General features: G+C 39.0%; 1 protein-coding gene across 3 annotated transcripts in view; it reads right to left on the minus strand.

Annotated features, from left to right (window-relative positions):
- Positions 1–12,076, minus strand: part of CCNB3 (cyclin B3) — a 68,844-nt gene that overhangs the window by 53,682 nt on the left and 3,086 nt on the right. For all 3 annotated transcript variants that reach the window (XM_060087787.1, XM_060087785.1, XM_060087786.1), the window contains exons 2-4: positions 11,072–11,203; positions 8,737–8,823; positions 3,754–3,851 (exon numbers count right to left, since the gene is read on the minus strand). In XM_060087787.1, the coding sequence (XP_059943770.1) occupies positions 3,754–3,851; positions 8,737–8,823; positions 11,072–11,167 (281 nt within the window). In that variant the 5' untranslated portion in view covers positions 11,168–11,203. The remainder of the gene's footprint in view (positions 1–3,753; positions 3,852–8,736; positions 8,824–11,071; positions 11,204–12,076) is intronic.

Consider the following 12,076-nt stretch of genomic DNA (forward strand, 5'->3'; position numbering starts at 1 on the left):
CTTAAAAAACACTGGTATAGAAAGTAGATATTTAGTGTCTATGATGTCTAAAGCCTGGGGTGATCAGAGTAGGCTTCCTCAATAGAGTGACCAACTGTCCTTGTTTGTCTAGGACTGAGAGGGGTCCTGGGATGCAAGACTTTCAATGTTAAAACTGGGAAAGTCCTAGGAAAACCAGAATAAGTCAGTCATTCAACTCTTGGATGGTAAGGATGTTCAACTCTGAACACTTCTATTCAACACAGTACTAAAGGTTCTAGCCAGGGCAATTAGGGAAGAAAATAAAATAAAAGGGATCCAGATTGGAAAGGCAGAAGTAAAACTACTTATATTAGCAGATGACATAGTCTTACACATAGAAAATCCTAAGGAACCCACACACAAATATTATTAGAACTAATATACAAGTTCAGCAAAGTTCTGTGATTCAAGATCAATATACAGAAATCACATGTATTTCTATATCCTTGCAATGAACAACATGAAAATGAAATTATGAAAACAATTCCATTTACAATAGAATCAAGAAGAATAAAATGCTTAGAAATAAATTTAATAAAAGAGGTGAGAAATTTATACTCTGAAAAGTACAAAAATATGTTAAAAGAAATTAAAGATCTAAATAAATGAAAAGACATCCCATGTTCCTGGATTAGAAGACTTAGTATTAAGATGGTAATACTCCCCAAATTGATTTACAGGTTCAAGGCAACTTCTATAAGAATCCCAGCTGGCTTATTAGTAGAAATTGACAAGCTGATTCTAAAATTTATATGGAATTGCAGAGAACCCAGAAGAGCCAAAACAATCTTGAAAAAGAAGAACAAAGTTGGAGGAATCACACTTCCCAATTTCAAAACACACTACAGAACAACAATAATCAAGATAGCATAGTACTGGCATAATGAAAGACATGTAGGTCAATGGAATAAAATTGAGAGTTCAGAAATAAACACATTTACAGTCAGCTGATTTTCAACAAGGGTGACAAGACAATTAAGTGAAGAAAGATTAGTCTTTTCAATAAATGGTGCCAAGGCAACTGGATATCTATCAATACATGCAAATCAATGAAGTTAGACCCCTAACATACACCAACAAGAAAAATTAACTCAAAATGGATCAACAATCTAAGTTAAGAGCTAAAAATTTAAATCTCTAAAAAGAAAAAAATCTTAAAAGTAAATGTTCATAACCTTGGATTTGGCAATGGTTTCTTAGATTATGATACCAAAAGCATAAGCAACAAAATAATAAATTGGATTTCATTACAATTAAAAACATTTATGCCTCAAGGAACACCAAGAAGTAAATGAAAAGACCTACAGAATGGAAGAAAAGTACTTCCTAATCATATATCTGATCAGGGACTTGTACATAAACTATATAAAGAATTCTTACAACTCAATAATAAAAAGATCAATAACCAAATATTTTAAATCGGCAAAGGATCTGAATAGACATTCCTCCAAAGAAGATATGCAAGTGGCCAATAAGCACATGAAAGATTCCCAAATCATTAGTCATCAGAGAACTGCAAATCTAAACCACAATGAGATACCATCCCACTCTCACTAGAATGGCTGTTAAAAAAACAACAAACAAACAAAAAACCCAGAAAACGGCAATGATGTGGAAAATTCAAAACCCTCATCCACTGCTGGTAGGAATGTAAGATAGTGCAACCACTATAGAATACAGTTTGGCCGTTCCTCAATGAGTTCAACATAGAATTACCATATGACCCAGCAATTACATTTCTAGTTACATATGCAAAAGAATTAAAAACAGGTGTTCAAACAAAAACTTTACACAGGTGTTCACAGCAGCACTATTCACAATAACCAAAAGGTGGAAACAATTCAAACGTTCATCAACTGATGAGTGGATAGACAAAATATGGTACATTCATGCAATGGAATATTATTTGACAATAAAAGAGGATGAAGTACTGATACCTGCTATAACACGGATGAACCCTTAAACATCATTCTGAGTGAAAGAAGCCAGATACAAAAGATGACACATTGTACAATTCCATTTCTGGGAAACATCCAGTATGGATAAATCTATAGAGAAAGTAGACTAGTGGTTGCCTACAGATGGGGAGGACTGAGAGGTGGTAGCTAAAGGTAGAGTTCCTTTTGGGGTTGATGAAAACATCCTAAAACCCACTGTGGTGATGGCTGCATAACTCTGTGAATATACTAAAAAAACATTGAATTGTACATTTTAAGAGGGTGAATTGTGTATGTGAATTATATCTTAATAAAGCTGTTACCAAAAAAAAAACCCACTTAGGATAATGTGTGATTACAGTGAACTCTCAATAGATGTTAGCTATTAGCTCTAGCACTATTATTAGGGTCCATTTCACTGAACTCTGAATGAGGACAAGAATGTTTATGGCATTTTGTGAGGATTTCCCTGCTAAAGTCAGAATGCTGAAAGAAATTTAAGACAAAATAACACAGGGAGGGCCTCCCTGGTGGCGCAGTGGTTGAGAGTCCGCCTGCCGATGCAGGGGATACGGGTTCGTGCCCCGGTCTGGGAGGATCCCATATGCCGTGGAGCGGCTGGGCCTGTGAGCCATGGCCGCTGGGCCTGCGCGTCCGGAGCCTGTGCTCCACAACGGGAGAGGCCACAACAGTGAGAGGCCCGCATACCGCAAAAAAAAAAAAAAACAAAAAACAAAAAAACAAAAAAACACAGGGAATTAAGGTCAAAATACACATGCAAATCCCAGGAATTTCATTTCAGCAAGAAACTGAGTAGGGCTAAATGCTAATCTTCTGGTATGATTTCTTTCTACTGGGTAATTAGCAAAGTGTCCTGTGGACCTGGCATGTTAATTTTTTGGAGTTCCCCAAACTTTTCCCCTTACCATTTGGAACCCATGCTTAGCCGGGTTATAGCTATCTAGCTGATCTATTCTATTCTTCCAGAAAGAAGTAATTCCCACTGGAATGAGGAGAGGATATAAAAAGGTCTCACTCCACTTTCTAACTCTTCTTCTAATAGAAGATTTCCTAGGAGTAAATCCTTTTCCCGATCCTAGATGAGAATACTCCTAGCTACTTGCAGAACCTGTGATCAGTTCCCTATAACAGCTAGAAAACACACATTTTTGGCCTAAGGAGATAGTAGTTTCTCTACAGTAACAAGGAACAAACCTCCCCCTAAGGGTTCTAATGGGATAAGCAGACTGGCAAGCTATCAGCCAGCTGCTGAGAATCCCCTGAAAAGTTAAGTTGAGTCCACACTCTCAACCACAGAGTAGCTCAGTCAAGGACTGAAGTACTAAAATAGAGGAAAGATGAGCACAAGACCTTTTGTCAAATTCCTCAATGACAACAGCTCTTTCAATATGCACACACCATGTGGGTGGGTGACAGAGAGAGGGAGAGAGAGAGAGAGAGAGAGAGGGAGAGGGAGAGGGAGGGAGGGAGGGGGAGGGAGGGGGAGGGAGGGAGGGGGGAGGGGGAGAGGGAGTGGGGGAGAGAGAGAGAGAGAGGGAGAGGGAGGGAGATGGGTAGAGAGAGAGAGAGAGAGAGAGAAAGATTGGGGGTGGTGGTGAGATGAGGCCTATAATTCTTCAGCAATTTAGTCCATCTAAGTACCCAGAGTTAATGTAGTACTCACCACTGTAGCTCACTAAAAATGTTCTCAATGGGGACAAAAGGCAGTCAAAAGGATGTCACACCCTCTCCTTTACCATATAAAACAATGCCATCTGAGTGCCCTCATACTCACCGAGGAGCAGGTGTGCTCCTGTTTATCTTCTTGGAAACAACTTTAACAAGCTCATTACTGGCTTCCTTCTTGGGCTTGGCAGGTTGACTTTGAGAAGCCTGCAAGAAAAAAATAAAGGTGGGGGGCTGGTCTGGAGGAGGAAGCAAGGAAATGGAGAGATAGAGGGAGAGAACCTCAAATTAACCAATAGGTGGTTCTCACAGGAAGGTCCTGACACACATCCACACCCTGGACACCTTGTTTGGGTGTTCCCAGGAACATTGATCAAAACATCTTACAACCAGTATGGTACTGGTGCCAACTAGTCATGATGGAAGCTAGCAGTACAGTAGTCCTGGTGCATATTAGCTAAATAGCAGCCCTAAGTGATTTCAAGATACATATGATGTAGTTCTGATCTCCAATGTCAGGCATACTGGCTGGCAAATTCTCAAAAAGATGTTTTGTAAACATCACATTCCATTTTGACCCCATAAGATGTTCAGAGGGGGGGGGAAAGGCAATATAACTGGCTTTGCTGCCTGAGTATACCAAGATCAACTAGCTTTTCAGGATAGACCTCTAATACAACACTACCTGTGATACATCTATCCCACCTCACTGAGGGGATATTTATTTAACATGGAGCTCTGGAGAGCTCCACCAGAAACTCTAATCATGACTAATTCTATTAAACAGTAGAAGAGACCATGGGACTGTGAATAATGTCAGTAAAAATAATCTTAAAAGTTATGCCTTTAAAATGAAACAAATTGAATCTAATTATATTCCAAATAAATACCATAACCACACTGAAAGACAAAAGAAAGAAAACAGAAGGAAATACAAGATAATAAACAACTAATCCAAGTAAACACAGACTATACACCCTCACCAAATACATCCTCAGTCAGGATGCGTTTGTGGGATGGTGGAGAACATTGCAAATAAATCTGGAACTCTTTTTAGTAGGTGTGTTTATTATGGTGGTGTGGAAGAAGTAATTCTGAAACTCTTTTAGATGTATTATAGTATTGAGTAAATGTGTTGATGATCTTGGGAACCATGGTTCTCATTGTAGAGAAGGAACATATAAACATGGATTGAGGAATACAAGAAAGAACCCTGTACGTTTTGGAATGGGAGCTGTGTGGACTCATGACTTCTTAAATAGGTATATGTGTATAACATCTGAGTATACAGGAGTGTGTGTATTTGTATATATAGATATATGTGTGTATATATATATATATATATGTTTAAGTACAGATATGTGTGTATCTATATGTATATATACATGCAGACATTTCCTAACTCTGTATGCAGAAAAGGCAGAAAAAGCAGACACCCCAGTAGCACACCTAGCACTGAGATCTTGGTCTCTAATACCATTCCCCACTAAAAGGAACAGGAATTCTTCACAGAAATGGTTGACTCCATGGCAATAAAATAGGTACAAGAACGTCCTGGAACATCCTGTTATGCTGGAAAGAAAATGCTCAAAAAATGATGATAGTATGTCACAAAGACACAGTAGTCAGATTAAAGGGGACCCTAGTGACCAAATCTGGGACAATTTGAGCACCAAAATAATAAAATACAATGCTGAACAACAAACCACTGAAAAAATAGGAAGTCATAAGTCTATACCAATAATAAATAAACAGGGAAGAAGGGAGGCCTCTGCTTGTAGACTGGTAAATGGGGAGCAAGTGCTAGAGTTGGAAAAATCATCATAAAGGTTGTGTTAGGCAAAAATCATCAATGAATGCTAAATCTAGGGGACATTTTGATGAAGAGTGGCTATTTGGAGTCTCTTAAGAGTGTGTCCCACAGATTAGCAGTTGCAAGAGGAAAAAAAAAAACAGTAATTATACAGCGGAGAAACCAGACAACATCTTGACTGGGTGATCAAAATTAACCTCACCAATGAGAGACAGATGGATGTCGTGTGCCTCCAGATGTGATACTCTAAGGACAGAACATCACCTATACAGTACTCCAGCCAAGCGTACATGACATCAATCTAATCACATGGAAACATGAGACAAACACAAAATGAGGAATGTTCTACTTTTAAAAGGGGGGGGGTTGGGTGGGACTGTATTCTTCAAAAATATCATAAAAAACAAAGAAAGGCTATGGAAGTTTTCCAGATTAAAAGAAGCTAGAGACATGATAAGTAAACGACCCTAGACTGGATCCTTTACTGGAGGGGAAAAAATGCTTATAACATTGACTTTACAAAGTCAATGGAAAAAAATTGGAATATGGACAATAGATTACATAAAAACACTATATCAATGTAAATTTATAAAGTTGTTGACTGCACTGTGTTTATATAAGACTATTTCTCTGAGGAGAAATAGTGTATAGAGAGTCTTTCTCTATATACACTGAAATACCCTAAGTACTTCATGGTAAAGGACCATGATGTATGTAAGCAGATAGGATAAAATGTTAGTAATACATGAATCTAGGTAAACAGCATATGTGTGTATGTAAGCAGATAGGATAAAATGTTAGTAATACATGAATCTAGGTAAACAGCATATGTGTGTTCTTTGTACTTTTTTTTATTTTTGCAACTTTTTATAAATTTGAAATTATTTCCAAATGAAGTATAAAAAAATTATGCCTTTGTATCATCGTATCATAATAAGTAACTACAATCCAACAGGGAATTCTTTCTTAGGCCCTCAAGTTGTTGTCCACTTCTGCTCTTCAAAGAGCTTGACACAGTTTCCATTTTAATTTCACCTAAAGTTTTACAAACTCCTTATGTGTCAGGCTGAGATCCAGCATTGGAAAAGATGTGCATTCTTGGCAGGAGAGAGGTGGAGACCCTAATCCCCAGGGTGAAACTTTCAACTTGCCGTATGTGAAGGTTCAAAGCACTAATATTTTCAGATCTAAGCTCAAGGGGACCTTTACCAGTGTCTCCCCATAATTCTTTCACCAAAAAATAGGAAAATAGAGATGACAATCCTACTGACAAAAAATAATTTAGGAAATAGACTTTATCTCCTCATCCACTGGCTTTGGACCAGCTCTAACAAATCAAAAGTCCTTCCCATGCTGAAAGGATAAAGGAGAGGGAAAAAAAGAACACTCACAGCAGACTAACTAATTAAAACAGATCAGCTCTTTTGGCAAGCCAGGACCTCACTGTGGTGAATGTTGAGGAGAAGACAGATATGGGGACATGGAAACGAAGTAATACTGACAGGAAGAAGCAAATCATCATAAAGGGAATCCCCAAAATTCAGAGAGAAAGGAGTCCTCAACCCTCAAAGAAATGAGCTCAGACGTCTGCAGAAATGTCCAACCCTGGAATGGCTTAGGTACACTGTAATGATAGAACTTTGTCTGGAAAGCACCAAAAATCATTCAAGGTGACCAGGACTTGAACGCAAAAGGGAAATGGGCTTTCTGAGCTTCTGAAAAGCTAGAGGCAGAGATACTGCTCAGGGATGCCTTGCATCCCCATCCCTGGACAAGTATGTGGCCTAACAGATGTTGAATTCAGTTGGAGAATCAGGAGGGTCCTAGCATGTGTTTCCTATTAATTTATTTGTGTTTGTTCTTTATAAATGATGATATAAACTTCACAACAAAAAAAAGGACTGAGACATGGCAGGGAAGTTTTTCATATGCAGTTAGACTTTGCTTTGCACAGTGTCACTGGACTCCCATCCGGGACTCTGGAGGCCAAGGGAAGCTACATTAAGATGGGCTGCATCTGCTCCTGATTTGTGTGGCTACCTTATTTCAACCAAGTTTCTAGAGCCATGGTTAAATAAGTCAGGAAATGAATCTAACCTTACATGTCTGTGTGGTAGGTAGCTCTTTCAACCAATCTAGAGTAAATCTGATTATGCAGGAAGCTGTAACACAATCATACATGTTGTAATCTGCATGGGGAAAAGACTGTTTTAGCACAAAGGTGGTCACATAGCATCTAAAGAGCAGAGATACAAAGGGGAGAACTTTGCCAATGCTTATCCAATCCTGCCCAAGGGGGTAAAATATTATCTAGCAGATGTAAGAATTCTGGTAGCCACAGAAGGACACTATTATAGAGGGCAGGATAGGGTTCACTAGGGTTCTCTGTATCCTAGATGAAACAGACTTCAAAACCAACATTGGGCAAGTCTTTATCTGTGAAGTGGAGATAATTATAGTATCTGCCTCAAAGGATTTTATGAGGATTAAGTGAGTGGATACAGGGGAAAACTCTTAGAATAGCGCTTGACATGTGGTAAACACTCAGGAGACATCAGTTATTATTATTTTCTAAGAGCAAAGATTACCTCTGACTCAATTCTATATTCAGTTAGTAACTTTCTAACTAGTAAATTTGATTTTTTTTTGCTGGCACCTTAATAACACCAGAAGGGAGGTAACTTGGAAGTGAACTCAAGAATTCTAGCCAAAATTGAGTTTCTAGATCTCCATAGTTGAAAACCAGATCATGGAACTGTGGTCATCAATGGTTCTGTACATCAGATGACATTTTTGATTGTCATTATGACTGGGATGCTGCTGGAACTTAATGCTAGGGACTAGGAATGCTGGATGAAGTCAGTCGTATACAATAGAAAAACTTTCCTGTTCAAAATGCCCAGAGTGCTTGAATTGATAAACACCGCCCTAGACTACAATGAATCTACCAAAGTACTTGCCTCCAAGGCCTACGCAACCAGCTGAGCCACCTCTGGACTTTATCTAAATGCAAGATCCCAAAGTTCTCATATTTGTCTACAATTTCATACCTGATAATCACTCTTATTGCTTCCAGAGAGCTCCATCAATTAATCCAGATGGTATGTGCCAGCAGAAGAGCCACTGCAGTTTCTGAAAATGGGTCATTGATTCCAAATAAAATTGGCTCTCAACATTCTAGAGAGGGTCAGAGTTTGGTAAACTGGAAAGGTCCCTCAAGGAAGAGGTTGTCTAAACCTTATGCAATACCATGGCAGAGGATTGGACTAGCATACTCACGTTGGTGAGATCTTCAAAAGCTGACCTCTTTTTGAGTGGTCCCTGAGGTGAAGATGGAGATATCTTTGCTTGGTAATTCTCCTCTCTCTAAAAAAGTAAAAGAGGTAAATGCGTATATCCAATTGTGAACAGTCTTTTCAGGGACTTCAGGTCATCTTTGGGGCTCAGGGGGGGAATGGCTGAAACTCCAAGCAACTACAGACGCCTATAATAAACCCCAATAAACTACAACAAAAGGAAATTTTGGCACCCACTGCTTAGAGAGTCCCTGAAGGAGGTAATCATTGATGATAGGGACAAGGCTGGGAGGAGAAAAGATGACTGTCAGTGTAACTCTCAGAATGAGCAAACTAGCTTGGTGAAGCTAATTTTCTCTCTTACTCCTCTCATATTCATGGCTATACTAGCCAAGATTAACCATCACCACCCCCACCACCCTACAACTCCCAGTCATTCCTTTAATATGGACATTCCCAGGTAAATTAGTTCAATAATTTAACAAAATTTAAGTGTCTCTTATGTTAAGTAGTTGATTTAAGACATTCTCAATAAGGACAATAACACACATACCTAGATACTGATCCAGAATCAGCTCTTTATTAGCTATTGACCTCGCACAAGTCACTTAGTTTCTGAGACTCAATTGCCTCATCAGTAAAATTGGAATAATAACCTACCTCATTTGAAGATCAAATAAGAGAAAACATGTTTTTTAAAAATCTATATAAACTGTAATGGGCAGAAATAGTATTTTAAAAGTATATAGTCCAATATGTTTTTAAACCTCATAGGGAAAATTCTGTATTTTAAGAAAGGAGTTTGGTAATTCATATTAATCCCTTTTAGTGTATACAAGAGAGAGGTGGGGGAAAGGAGGAAGGGTGAATATTTTGGATCAAAGGGAGCTTCATTTCTAGGTAGTGTTTATCTACACATGCCTTACCCCACTCCCAAATGAGCAAGACTATCTCTGTGGGGTTAGAGGTTAAGGTAAATCACGCTGTAGGGCTTTTCTGTTCCCTAACAGTTTTTACTTGGTGAAAGTCTCCTAAGTATCAGATTTCCTTTATGAATTGAGAACCCTGCCCTACCTATGTCAGAGAGTTGTTATAATATGAAGCAGAACATTGAGGTCAGACCATTTATTTTCCCTGTTCTCTATTTACATCATGGACAGTTAGTACATGACACAGTAAGTGATTACAAATTTAGAGAACTGGATTCATATTACAATAGAACAATCTAGCACAGTGGAGCAATCCTGAAAGAGCTGAGAAGAATTACTTCTGTTTTTTAATTGATTAAGCTAAGAAATAAGTAAACTATTAGTCTCTTATCTAGTTCATGATAAATAATCCTAGTGGAAATAATTAGCAAAAAATAAGTTAGTATTTTCTCTCAAATTGGCTAAGAAATTAACTGTTGGTCTGTTATCCAATTCCTACTTAACATTACTGGTAGAAATAACCAGCCCCAAATAAAATCAATGGGTGAAACTGAACTCAATAAACTTTATATTTGCAAAATGTGCCCTGAGAGAGTTGGATTTGGAAAAATAACTGCCACAAAAGAAAACTTACAGTGGCAGAACTCTAATTAGAAAATTTGATATGGACAAAAATCTGATCAATGTATCAAATCTTTCTTGCCAAATTTACATAGGAAAAACACATTTGGCCCCTCCAAGAAAATCATTTCAGTGAGACAAAAATGAAAATGATTAGAAAGTGTTTATCTGTGCTGAGAAAAAACCGATCAAGGAAAATAAATTGGCCTAATGATGTTTGCTCCAGGAAATACTCTCTTAATGACAATTCATCAGGTTAGTAAAATTCTGATTAAAATATGAATGATGAGGAACATAGAACATCACAGGGTCGGAATGACAAACTATCCACAAGGTTAAAACAGCAGGCTGAAAATGGGCCCATTCTTCAAATGTAATAGCTGTAAGAAGCATTATAATACATTTGTTGACCTAGTCTTCATACTCTCCCCAGGATGTACCAAGCAGCCACCTGGCAAGGTGCTTTGAGCATCTCAGAGAAAGTAAGAGTATAGATGTGATCACTAATGAGAACTGAGTATTGTTTGCTTTTGAAGGTTATGGAGGACGGCCTTCATCTTAGCCATGCATTTATGGGAAAGAAGAGTTGACACTTTCTCCCTAAGTCCTAATTTGCTGGTCTTCTCCAACTACAAGGTCTGCCACCCTTTCCCACTTTCTCAGATTAAACCACACATATTTCAAAAGATGTAGGGATAAGGATAGGGACTGAACCAACAGAGGAAGAGCTTATTTGAAACACTGTTGGGAGGGACAGCTTGCTCTAACCTTTTCAGATGGGCCATGATCACTGGGCATAATTCTGCTGGACTGAGATTTCTTAGTCTCACATCTGGAGCGTTGCGGTGGTAGTGGCAGTGGCATTTCTTATGGATTCAGCAGCATCTATCCAAGGCAGGGCTGCAATCAGAAAAGGACTCTTTAAAACACCATTCACCAGAAATATCAGAATTCTCTGGAGATCCTTGAGAAAACCCAGTCTCTCTATAGCATCCCTAGGAGAAAACATACTTTGATTTAGGCAGATCTGGGCTCAAATCTTGGTTCTACCACACTTAATCATGGGCAAGTGACTTAAACTCCCTAGGCTTCAGTTATCTCATCTGTAAAATGGAGATAAGTATACGTACCTCTGCAGGGCACTGTTCAAATTAAATTAGATACTCTATGTAAAAAGCTCAGTACAGTGCCTTCCACCCGCTGTGGGCACTGGGACTGTGGCCTACCCCCTAGTTTAGCCTAGGAACACTGGGGACAAATTAACAGTTTTGCATACAAAATAATCAAGAACATGACAGATCATACAGTATGGAGGCTCGCTGGTAGGGTTAATGTTCTTTAAAAGGCATGGGGTCTGGGCTTCCCTGGTGGTGCAGTGGTTGAGAGTCCGCCTGCCGATGCAGGGGACACGGGTTCATGCCCCAGTCTAGGAAGATCCCACATGCCGCGGAGCAGCTGGGCTCGTGAGCCATGGCCGCTGAGCCTGAGCGTCCAGAGCCAGTGCTCCACAACGGGAGAGGCCACAACAGTGAGAGGCCCGCATACTGCAAAAAAAAAAAAAAAAAAAATGGCATGGGGTCCTGGCCACAGCAATTATAATGATGCTACAGAGAAAGCAAAAGAATACACTGCACGCACACACACGCACGCACACACACACACACACACACACACACACACACGTATGCACAATAGGCCAGAGGGTATTCAAAGGCTGCATTCAATCAAGAAACTGTAATCCAGTTCCAGACACCCAGTCAGAAAAAAATAAAA

The sequence above is a fragment of the Mesoplodon densirostris genome, chromosome X, assembly GCF_025265405.1.
Source record: "Mesoplodon densirostris isolate mMesDen1 chromosome X, mMesDen1 primary haplotype, whole genome shotgun sequence".
NCBI classification, from domain to species: domain Eukaryota; kingdom Metazoa; phylum Chordata; class Mammalia; order Artiodactyla; family Ziphiidae; genus Mesoplodon; species Mesoplodon densirostris.